Genomic DNA, 12,566 nt, shown 5'->3' on the forward strand with positions numbered 1-12,566 from the left:
ACATTGAAGCAATGTCAGTTCTTATAAATGTGTTCAGAATCAATATGATGAGGATATTGAACAGTTTGGTGAACTCTGAGCAGACTTTAGCATGTTTAATATTTGGATTTTCTGGTGTTGGTTTCTTTTGTTGCATATTCAGTGTCGACTCTTAAAACATGGAAAGATTTCCTATTTGTGTATTTCAGTGTTAAATAACCATGAAGCCTCCCGGTCATAAATTATTTCTTTGTTTTGTGTGTTTCAGTGCAAACAGCGAAGCTGAAAAATCCTGGAACCGCTCGGACCCCTTTGAACCAGTACGGAACCAAACCCAGTCCCACCGCACCTTTTTTCCTGCACCACTGCATATTTGTTTGAATTAGAAGTTGAATATTTGTTTGTTATGAATGTGAACATTCATGTGTCTTTTTCAGAACTGACTGACGACATGATGGAGGAGGAAAAAATCAAAGCCGTTGTGTCGTATTCCTGCTACGGTTCCCACAGTGAGTCACTTCTGTCAAAATGTCATGTCTCGTCCTTCATCCACAGCTGTGTGTTGGAACTCTGTCCCTGCTTTTTCACTTTCACACATCCTGTATATTCATTCTTTCATCTCAGCACCACGCTAGTGGACTAAACTTTGTCACCTTCAATGTTAATTTCGTCACCTGTTTTGAATTTAATCTTTTGTTCTTCTTAGTTTTAGTCATATTTAGTGATGCACAATATTTTTATTCTGTTAGAGAACTGAATGTATTTTAGTCTCATTTCAGTTGAGTCATTTTAGTCTTTTTGATAAAACACACATTGTTACATTATTTCTGATTATCATTTCAGTTAACACAGTGTTTCACACATCTGAAATACTGAATGTTGTCGTGACCTGACAAAATACACTTGTTGAATTGCTGAAGGTTTGTGTTTTTTTTTCCCTGATATTTTAAATCCATAAGGTTCCCGTCAGATACAATTAGACCAGCATCCATCCTTGACCCAAATACATAAGCATACCAAACGGCAAATGTCAGCTTTCTGCGGTTTTGCTGTGATCAAAGTCGTACACGTGCACGCACACAGATGAAACTTGGGTATTATAATACAGATATGATGCACACTTCATATTTCATCATTATTTTTTTACATTTAATGCAATTTGTTACATATCAACATACAGTATATATTGTTATATGTCATTTGGGAGGTGATGGTCTTCCAGTTAAGCGTTGGGCTTCAGACCAGAGGATCCGTGGTTCAAAACCCACCCAGACCAGAAAATCATTAAGGGCCCTTGGGTAAGGTTCTTAATCGCTCGTTGCTCCCGGTGCATCGTGACCCCCCTTGCATGGCAGCACGCTGACATTGGTGTGTGAGTGCGTATGGGTGAATGTGAGGCATCATTGTAAAAGTGCTTTGAGCTTCTGATGCAGATGGAAACGCGCTATATACACTCAACAAAAATATAAATGCAACACTTTTGGTTTTGCTCCCATTTTGTATGAGATGAACTCAAAGATCTAAAACTTTTTCCACATACACAATATCACCATTTCCCTCAAATATTGTTCACAAACCAGTCTAAATCTGTGATAGTGAGCACTTCTCCTTTGCTGAGATAATCCATCCCACCTCACAGGTGTGCCATATTAAGATGCTGATTAGACACCATGATTAGTGCACAGGTGTGCCTTAGACTGCCCACAATAAAAGGCCACTCTGAAAGGTGCAGTTTTATCACACAGCACAATGCCACAGATGTCGCAAGATTTGAGGGAGCGTGCAATTGGCATGCTGACAGCAGGAATGTCAACCAGAGCTGTTGCTCGTGTATTGAATGTTCATTTCTCTACCATAAGCCGTCTCCAAAGGCGTTTCAGAGAATTTGGCAGCTGAAAATGTCCCAGTTCTTGCATGGCCGGCATACTCACCAGACATGTCACCCATTTGGGATGCTCTGGACTGGCGTATACGACAGCGTGTACCAGTTCCTGCCAATATCCAGCAACTTCGCACAGCCATTGAAGAGGAGTGGACCAACATTCCACAGGCCACAATTGACAACCTGATCAACTCTATGCGAAGGAGATGTGTTGCACTGCATGAGGCAAATGGTGGTCACACCAGATACTGACTGGTATCCCCCCCAGTAAAACAAAACTGCACCTTTCAGAGTGGCCTTTTATTGTGGGCAGTCTAAGGCACACCTGTGCACTAATCATGGTGGCTAATCAGCATCTTGATATGGCACACCTGTGAGGTGGGATGGATTATCTCAGCAAAGGAGAAGTGCTCACTATCACAGATTTAGACTGGTTTGTGAACAATATTTGAGGGAAATGGTGATATTGTGTATGTGGAAAAAGTTTTAGATCTTTGAGTTCATCTCATACAAAATGGGAGCAAAACCAAAAGTGTTGCGTTTATATTTTTGTTGAGTATAAATGCAGTCCATTTTCCATATTAGTCATAAATAATGTTAAAAACAAATTCCTATATGATGGATGTAGTGTCTGCTGCTGTGCTCAAAAATCTACACACAGTATCTTTAATCTGAGCCTCAGTGAGTTGATCAGACACTTTAACACTGTGAGACAGAGTGTAAATGTAAACTAACACACAGTAACTTTAATCTGAGCCTCAGAGAGCTGATCAAACACTTTAACACTGTGAGACAGAGTGTAAATGTAAACTAACACACAGTAACTTTAATCTGAGCCTCAGAGAGCTGATCAGACACTTTAACACTGTGAGACAGAGTGTAAATGTAAACTAACACACAGTAACTTTAATCTGAGCCTCAGAGAGCTGATCAGACACTTTAACACTGTGAGACAGAGTGTAAATGTAAACTAACACACAGTAACTTTAATCTGAGCCTCAGAGAGCTGATGCGACACTTTAACACTGAGACAGAGTGTGAATGTAAACTAACACACAGTAACTTTAATCTGAGGCTCAGAGAGCTGATCAGACACTTTAACACTGAGACAGAGTGTAAATGTAAACTAATACACAATAACTTTAATCTGAGCCTGAGAGCTGATCAGACACTTTAACACTGTGAGACAGAGTGTAAATCTAAACCCTTTCTTCATAAATGTTTGTGATTGGTGATGGATGGATTTACTCTGCAGCATGTTTATTCTTTTTCTAATTTTTTTTCTAACAATAACACATATTAACTTTGTCTTTGTGTTTTTGAACACTGATTTCATTTCATCCTCGTCTCGTCTTTGTCATGAAAAAAAAATGGTTGTTGACAAAGATACGAGGGCTGTCCGTAAAGTATAGGTCCTTTTTATTTTTTTCAAAACTATATGGATTTCATTCATATGTTTTTACGTCAGACATGCTTGAACCCTCGTGCGCATGCGTGAGTTTTTCCACGCCTGTCGGTGACGTTATTCGCCTGTGAGCACTCCTTGTGGGAGGAGTCGTCCAGCCCCTCGTCGGAATTCCTTTGTCTGAGAAGTTGCTGAGAGACTGGCGCGTTGTTTGATCAAAATTTTTTCTAAACCTGTGAGACACATCGAAGTGGACACGGTTCGAAAAATTAAGCTGGTTTTCAGTGAAAATTTTAACAGCTGATGAGAGATTTTGAGGTGATTCTGTCGCTTTAAGGACTTCCCACGGTGCGAGACGTCGCGCAGCGCTCTCAGGCAGCGTCATCAGCCTGTTTCAAGCTTAAAACCTCCACATTTCAGGCTCTATTGATCCAGGACGTCGTGAGAGAACAGAGAAGTTTCAGAAGAAGTCGGTTTCAGCATTTTATCCGGATATTCCACTGTTAAAGGAGATTTTTTAATGAAAGACGTGGGGACGGGTCCGCGCATCGGGACGCAGCCGACGCGGCGCGGCGGCACAGGAAAAACACCTCCGTGTTGATAACCATTTGTTAAAATCCAGTTGGCTTTTGATGGCTTTCAGTGGAGTGAGTATATGAGAAATTGTTTATCAGCTGGAGATGTTCCAACTTGTCCTTAAGGCTTCCAGCAGAGGTGTTTTTCCTGTGACGGAGCGTCGCGGCGGCTGCGAGCGACGCTGCAATCCGCCCGCACGTCTTTCATTAAAAAAATCTCCTTTAACAGTGGAATATCCGGATAAAATGCTGAAACCGACTTCTTCTGAAACTTCTCTGTTCTCTCACGACGTCCTGGATCAACAGAGCCTGAAATGTGGAGGTTTTAAGCTTGAAACAGGCTGATGACGCTGCCTGAGAGCGCTGCGCGATGTCTCGCACCGTGAAAAGTCCTTAAAGCGACAGAATCACCTCAAAATCTCTCATCAGCTGTTAAAATTTTCACTGAAAACCAGCTTAATTTTTCGAACCGTGTCCACTTCGATGTGTCTCACAGGTTTAGAAAAAATTTTGATCAAACAACGCGCCAGTCTCTCAGCAACTTCTCAGACAAAGGAATTCCGACGAGGGGCTGGACGACTCCTCCCACAAGGAGTGCTCACAGGCGAATGACGTCACCGACAGTCGTGGAAAAACTCACGCATGCGCACGAGGGTTCAAGCATGTCTGACGTAAAAACATATGAATGAAATCCATATAGTTTTTGAAAAAAATAAAAAGGACCTATACTTTACGGACAGACCTCGTATTTTGTCTCATCTGATGAAATTAACACAATTCACCTTTGACCTTTGCTCTTTTCTTCACCTCCATAGTTACCAGTTGGATGATCGTCGCCTGCCAGACAATTACGTGTGTTATCGCTGTGGACAAGCTGGTCACCACATCAGGGACTGTCCCACCCATCAGGTAAGAACACAGTCAGTACCCGTCACACAAATTCATCCTCAGCTCCACGAAGTGTGCAACTTGTTTATCAGAGAAAAATCTGAAATTTACAATATTCCACAGTAATTCTCATCCTGTGGTCATTCTGATAAGTGGCTCCAAAGTGCTGCTGTTCAGCGATTCATCCAATAGACACACTCTGGATTGATGTTTCACACGTTCATGCTGAGCATTGAAGCCACGCCCTGTTTGTGTTCTCTTGGAGCAGGATGAAAGTTTTCGGCCGCTGAAGAGGATGAAGAGGAGCTCAGGTATCCCTCGTTCCTTCATGATGGAGGTGGATGATCCTAGTGTGGAAGGAGCCATGGTGACCGCCACGGGGGAATTTGTGATTTCCACCATAGATGCGTGAGTGACAACAAAAGAGTCAGGATGTGTGTTTGTGTGTGCAAATCACTGTTTCTTCTGTTTGATTGAAAACTTCCTGGAGCTGAAAGAATTTGTCAAACAGCATCAAAACAATCACTGACTGTTTTGTTAATTGATTAATTATTTATTCAGAAACAATTTCAAACAGTTAAATGTTCTTTCATGTGAACATTTGTTAATTTTTGTTTGATTTGAACTGGTTGGAGTAGATTGAATCTGTTCTCACTGACGACAGACAGATTTAAACTCTAAAGCAGCAGCAGAATGTCTTCAAGGTGCTCCTTTATCTGCTTTCTGGAGATCAGAGACAATCTTTGGCCCAAATGTTTGTCAGCAGTCAGTAGTTCTGCTCTGATTCTGCACAAACACACAGACAGAAATCGGCGAGGTCGTCACATCAAATGTCACGTGTTCGCTCGTCGTCACATTCAGTCAAACCATCATCTGATGCTGTGAAAGTGGATCTGATGATGAGTGTGGAATAAAACGTGTGTGTGTGTGTGTGTGTCTGTCTCTGCAGTGAGGCGTACAGATGTAAGAAGAAGGAGAGGCCCCCGTTCCTTCCACAGGACCCACCCACCACCACAAAGAACGAGGAGCCGATACCTGAGGTTGTCTGTTGTCCCATCTGTCAGGAGCTGCTTCGAGAGGCCGTGATCGCTCCGTGCTGTGGAAACAGCTTCTGTGACCAATGTGAGTGTGTGCAACAGTACACACACACACACACACACACACACACACACACACACACGTTCACAGTGAACCACAAATGAGCGCCTCGATCTGTGTCTCATAAAAGTTGATTTCCTTCGCTCTCTTTGCTGTTATTCCAGTGAACAACACAAAGAAAGTTTTCTTTGCTGAAGTTACTTTCATAATATACCACGTGCACGTTGCCTGTTTTTTTTTTATATGAACCTCCGTCTCTGAGTGATTTTTGTTTTTACCCCTTTATTTGTGTATTGGACTTGAGGTTTTGTGTCTTGATTCCAACCATCGATTTCTATTTAATCCACTAGATGGCGGATGCAGCGTGTGAGCTGTTGCCAGGCAGCCTTCATCTTGCTTAGTGTCAGACATTAGATTAAGTAGAAATAGATAATTTGCTGACTTAAACTTGGGTTAAAGTGATCTGAAAATGCTGTCTTTAGCAGTGTGCGAAGTTCTTTCACCCCTGATTATTTCCCACTGCAGACACTCTTTGATCCTCAGCATACTCGTGAGTCGTCACACTTCAGACTTCAGCTGGAACTTTTTCTTTTTCTTTTTCCTCCTTTTGCAGGTATCAGTGACATTCTCCTGGATTCAGAACAACACAAGTGTCCAGCCTGTAACACATCAGTCCCTCCCGTTGACTTGGTGGTCAACGTGTGCGTGCGAAAGGTGAGTGCTCGATGTATCCACAGGCTGCATTTACACAATAATGTGATTCTGAATCTGAAATCAGACTTTGGGTTTCCCACGGCCACATCTGTTCTGTACGTGTGACAACACGTGTTTTTAGTCCGATTAGATCTCATTTGGGATGTTTTTATTTCACATGATGTGAAAACAAAAAGTGAACATTGTCAAGCTTTAAAAATGCTGTTTAGTAAAAATATCCTTTGAATTTGTGTGAATTCATCTGAAAATATACATCCATGTGTTTGAGTCAAACATCAACATCTGATGTTTGCAGTTTGACAAACATGAATGATCTTAATTTATCTTGAATAAATGATCATGAATAAGATGCAGGAGTTTGCTGAAGCGAGCTGCTCAGTCACACTGACAGTGATTCCAGTTTGTCAGCGATGTGCACACTGAGTCACTTCAGGCAGCCTGAGCAGATACAATAGAATAAACTTTACTGTGTGTCCCAAAAAGGTCACAGAAATTCTTCTTCAACTGGCTCATAAAAACACAAAATACTCACAAAAATTCACTGTACACTGTAAAAATAATAATAAAAAAAGGATCAGATGTGACAGATGTGGTGTGGTGGAACCAGGGCCTGTCAGCGCTTTTTACTGCACCTGATTGTTCACATGAAGCTTCATGTGTCTGATCAGTGTTTCAGCTTCGTTATAGAAATGCACTGACACCTTTCTCTTTGTTGTCCTTCTGTCTCCTCACAGCTCGTGGACAGTTACGTCAGCGGCACGGGATATTTTAAACGCCACACCTCCCTGACAACATAAACCATCCAAAAAATAATCTATTTTTATTACTGTTTTTATATAAATAATATATGAATAAAATGTACATATAAGAAAAGCACTTTTATAACTTGGTGTGTTTCACTGTTTTCAAATAAATTTTAAGAAATAACTATGTGTGTGTTTTTTCATCTGATTCAAATACATCTGCAGCTAAGTGGATTTTTTTTTTTTTTTAACAAAATGTCAGTGACCTTTGACCAGGGCTTAAAGAACATAGATTTAGGCTTCAACAGACACCGTCACAAACACAGTATGCAGAGTTTGTGTTATGTGCAGACGCGAGTTGAGGAGTGGACCAGCGTCTGACTGAACCCAACGCTAAAATAACCAGAAAGTGGTTCCAAAAACAAAACAAATTTATTTTCCTTCTGTGCAATAACTGTGTACAACATAAATGTGCGGTTATCTGGCGAGGTGAAGGACGGCGTGCTCTCCAGCGCCCAAATGGATCGAAGCCCGACGCTTCTGGACCCAGACTCACCGCCGAACACCCCCCAGGTGGACACGACAAACTGACTCTGTGAAGGATGCAAAGGTGAGGTAAGTCAACAGCTACAACAAATATCCTTCAAAGGCACACACTATCAGCAACACATTCAGGTCTGAATTTAAGCTTTATGTAAATGAGCAGCTTCTCACAACAGGTGGAGGATCATCAGTCCGTAGGCCACGGCAGTGAGAAGCGAGCTACACAATTCTCATCAATGTTCAAATATACTGCGTAACAAAATACCAAATTAGTGTTAACACTTATTCACACAATCATCACCTCTGATGTGTGCTGACAGCATGTGTCCCTCACCCGTCCTCCTTCACAGGCACGATGTGTCAAACCCAGGCGCGGTCCTCAGCGTCTCACAAACAAACGTCACAAGGTCGAGTTCCCGGCAATTCTGCTTGAACCACTCATGGCTTAAATGCAGAACGCCATCTCATTATCTGCTTCAGCTAATAATGCTGATGAGGGTGAAGGACTCTTCTGCCAGCACCATCTCCACAGACAAAAAAACAGTTTGCATACCACCTGGAGAGCAAAGAAAAGAAAACAACACCAAAATGTCCAGCCAAAACCCCCAACACACAACAGTGCCAGGTGCCATGCTGACACACACACAGAGGTCTACAATTTAACAGAATTCCTGGTTACATGTGTGGAATGTTAGAATGACATCAGTTTAAAACAAATAATAATCAGGCTTCTGTCTGTAAAAAATTCTGAAAGAATGTCATTTAAAGTCAGTGAAAACTCATCTCTACAACATGACATAAATGAAATTAAAATATCAAAGCCAAAATGATGGATTGCATAAATAATCACAAAAAATAAATCTTTATTTGACAGCCACTTTTCTTCAGACAAGTGGGGATGGATACAAAAACCTTTCTAAGTCACTGAATGTGTCTTGAACTTCATTTCCATCAGTCATTAAGAAATACAGTGTGGTACTGTGTGGTAATTCTGTGTTAAGTAGGTAGTTTACAAAAACTAAGTGACTGTGCAGGAAGGAGATGAGTGAGGAAAGCCACCAAGACACCCAGACAATCCTGAAGAAGTTCTGGGCTTCTGTTGCTGCAACTGGAAAAACTGTGCACAGTGCAAGTTTGTATTTTTTGCCTCAGCTCCATAGTGGAGAGGAGCAGAGAAGGATTTTCTTTCAACAAAACAGATCAAATGTGGGCTCACAGTTCCAATGTGCCTTCTGCCACAGTGTAGTTCAACTTTCAAGCTTTTTTTCTTTTTTAAGAAAATCCTCAAAATTGCTTCATCATGATGTATAACTGGAGGTGCAAAATGCAAGTTGAGTTCTCACGGCTGTGTTGTGATGCAGAACACCATCATCATCCAGTGTAAGTCTTCCTCAATCACATAACAGTTGTGTGGTTTCTACACGGAATGATGTCAGCTGGTGGCGTCAGGGTTTGTCACCAGACACCAAACATTCAGTCACAACACAATGATCCTCTGTTTGGACCAGACGGATCTCTTCAGGAGGGACGAGCTGATGTTCTGATTTAGTCACTGCATATTGGGTCAAATCAAATCAAATCAAATCAGTTTTATTTATATAGCGCCAATCACAACAAACAGTTGCCCCAAGGCGCTTTATATTGTAAGGCAAAGCCATACAATAATTACGGAAAAACCCCAACGGTCAAAACGACCCCCTGTGAGCAAGCACTTGGCGACAGTGGGAAGGAAAAACTCCCTTTTAACAGGAAGAAACCTCCAGCAGAACCAGGCTCAGGGAGGGGCAGTCTTCTGCTGGGACTGGTTGGGGCTGAGGGAGAGAACCAGGAAAAACAGTCTGTGCACCTCCACAGACTGTACTGTGGACTGATCGAGAAGAAAGTCAGCAGGTGTTCAGAAAAAGACTTCCAGCGTCCACATTCTCTCTGCTTGGATGCTCCTTAACAGTGATGTGAAAATCTGACAGTTTGCTTTTCACAGCACACAAGTGAGCTGATTATTGTCCATGTTCACAGTGCAAGAGGAGCCAATCAGATACTCTAAATTTTAGAGTGAGGAATGAAAGTGGGAGTTCTCCCAAGAAGACACAGTGACACTTTCTTATTTTTTGAGTGAACTGCTGAAAAAAGTTCTGATCTATGTTACAGGAGTGAACTGTAAACTTGTGTTAAAAAAGTTAATGTTGCTTCAAATGTACTAAAAAGCTGGGTTATTGGGGAAATATTGTACTACAAAGTTTCAGTGTGTCATCTGTTAAAGTACCTTGTGGGTCCAGGACCGTACTGTGTTTGCTGACCTTCTTCAACCCATCAAACTTAGAAATTGGTCATAAACACAACTGAGTGTAAAGTTAATCTGAAGTGGGTCACAATCTTCACTGAAAATTCATTACAATCTAATGCTGAATCCTGGTTTCAGCATCCAGATGTACATACAGTTGTGCACAAAAATTTTACATACCCTGGCAGATTTTTTTGGGGGGTGGCATTTTTCAGAGAATATGAATGATAACACATTCATGCTCTGCATAAATGGAACTTGCTGTATAAAGACTCCATTAGTATTTTCAAATGTAACTGAAATTAACATCATGTGATGACATGAACAGGATACCTGCAGTTCAACAGATGTACCAGGAGGGGGCGATGACAGCACCACAGACAGAAGGACTGAAGACAAAATAAATCTGTCTTTTCAGAATAAGCCATCTCACACTCTCAGGTGACGCATTGCATTGTGGGAGAGGTGAGAGGTCATCTGACCCAAACACAGCCGACACCTGTGAGCAGCGCCACTTAAATCCAAGTAGTTTCTCTCTGTTTGTCTGTATTTTGCAGCAATTCCAGATCCAGTAGTGTATCTTAAAGTTGCTGCATTTAAAAAGCTCGTAGTTGGACCTCGGTGCTCTTAACTGAGTGTCCCGCGAGGTCCAAAGCATTTTTTAGGACTTTATTAGAGCAAAACAGAACAAAGGAATACAGTGACAACTCTCAGTATCTATAACAAAGAATCAGGTGTAATAATGAAGCGATTATGAACCTCCAAAGAAAATACAATGACTTGGGTGGATTGTATCCATTATAATGTGGTCTGAAGTGTTTATTTTGTAAATTACAGTGTTTAAAGTGGGTAACCTGGATATCCCAGCTAGGAATAATGGAAAAGGACTGCGGTTCTATTTTGTGGGTATTCTTCTCCATTCCAGAAAAACCGCCCCTTCAGAGCAGGCACTCGCTAGACAGTGCCAAGGTCCAAGATAAGGAGGCGGGGCCTTTGTGGATCACGCTGGCACTGCAGAAGCAGAAAGGCTACAGGGAGCAGCAGCAGAACCGAGAGGAGCGCCGTAGTCAAAGAGAGGCCAAATTGGCTGAAAAACAAGCAAAAGAGAAAGAAAGTGTATGTGCACTGACTGATCTGTGTGCACAGTTACTCAACTCTTATCTCAGATGCACAGGTTACCAACCGACTTCCTATCAATCAGTTACTGATCTCCTTTGCAGGTTATGTTAAATAGCCCCACAGATAGCAAAGGGAGTGGGAGCACGACTGTGGAGAAACCTCAGACACCAGAGGAGCCAAAAAGACCCGATAGCCTGCTGGGACGGTTTGAACGCCGGGAACACCTGAAAAAAGCCAGCACCCTACCCAGCTCTGTTACTGGTAAGAACCCCTTTGTTGAGGATTTGGTAATTGCGTGTCTTAAAGCAGGATTAGAACGCCTTAACGTTTTGTCCCCTCTTTTGGCATTTCAGTTGAAATTTCTGACTCTACGCCATCACCACCTGCTGTCAAAGAGGTGTCAAAACGTTTCCCCTCCAGTGACTCTTCGCAGGTGTCCACTGAGCCGGCCTGGCTGGCCCTGGCCAAGCGGAAGGCCAAAGCCTGGAGCGACTGTCCTCAGATCATCAAATAACAGCCTGAGCAGCAGCCACCTGAGATGTTACACTGCCCACCAGACTCTGACAGCATCAACCCATCCTCCCGAACTCCTAATCTGACCGTTTACTCTCCGACTGTGAAACAAGTCCTCCTCAGGGGTAGACATTAAAGATTTGGTCCATTACTTTAAAAATTTCCTGGCCTCTCTTGGAAGTGTGTGTGGAAAATCTTCCCATTCTTCCCTCATGTAACCAAAGAGAACAGAGCCACAAAATAAGCACAATTTGACTTTTCAAATGAGCGTTTGTGTAACTTATGTTACCTGTTCATAGTTCAGATCACAGTAAACTTGCTCTTGTGATTTTTCAGAGATTTTGTTAAAAGTACCAAATTCACAAATGCTCAGTTTTAGATGTGCACTGACACAAGCACGATGCACGCGTGTAACGAATTCTAAAGCTCTAGCATCTCCAGTCACAAAAACACCCAAAGCCTTCGCCTGATGATGACAGACTCACAAAGGACCCTTTATTTATTTATTTATTTATTTATTTATTTTATTTTATTTTATTTTTTGCCGGGGAGTGGGAGGGATCACGATTAGTAAATGTAGCTGAAGATTCTAACAGCCATCTGGTTTACAAACCTTTAGAATTGATTACCATGAATATGCCAGGAAGCACTGAACTACACTGACTGAAGCACCTGTTTGAATTATGGGGTGCAGTAAAAAAAAAAAAAAAAAAAAATGGATTCATCAGTCCAGCAACATCTTTGCTGCTCTTCATATTCCTGAAGTTTAGTCAAGGCAGTTGGACTTCTTGTTTACCTCGGAAACATTTTGGCGCTTGAAACAAGA

The 12,566-nt window shown here is 41.9% G+C and overlaps 1 protein-coding gene across 1 annotated transcript; it reads left to right on the top strand.

Moving 5' to 3' along the window:
• The first annotated feature begins 10,984 nt into the window (after window positions 1–10,984).
• On the top strand, window positions 10,985–11,895 carry LOC117506052 (cancer-related regulator of actin dynamics homolog). Its single transcript, XM_034165580.1, has 3 exons — window positions 10,985–11,224; window positions 11,329–11,488; window positions 11,581–11,895. The coding sequence occupies exons 1-3, from the start codon at window positions 10,985–10,987 to the stop codon at window positions 11,739–11,741; spliced, it is 561 nt and encodes a 186-aa protein (XP_034021471.1). The 3' UTR covers window positions 11,742–11,895.
• The last annotated feature ends 671 nt before the right edge of the window (window positions 11,896–12,566 follow it).

This window comes from Thalassophryne amazonica, unplaced genomic scaffold (genome assembly GCF_902500255.1).
Source record: "Thalassophryne amazonica unplaced genomic scaffold, fThaAma1.1, whole genome shotgun sequence".
Classification (NCBI taxonomy): domain Eukaryota; kingdom Metazoa; phylum Chordata; class Actinopteri; order Batrachoidiformes; family Batrachoididae; genus Thalassophryne; species Thalassophryne amazonica.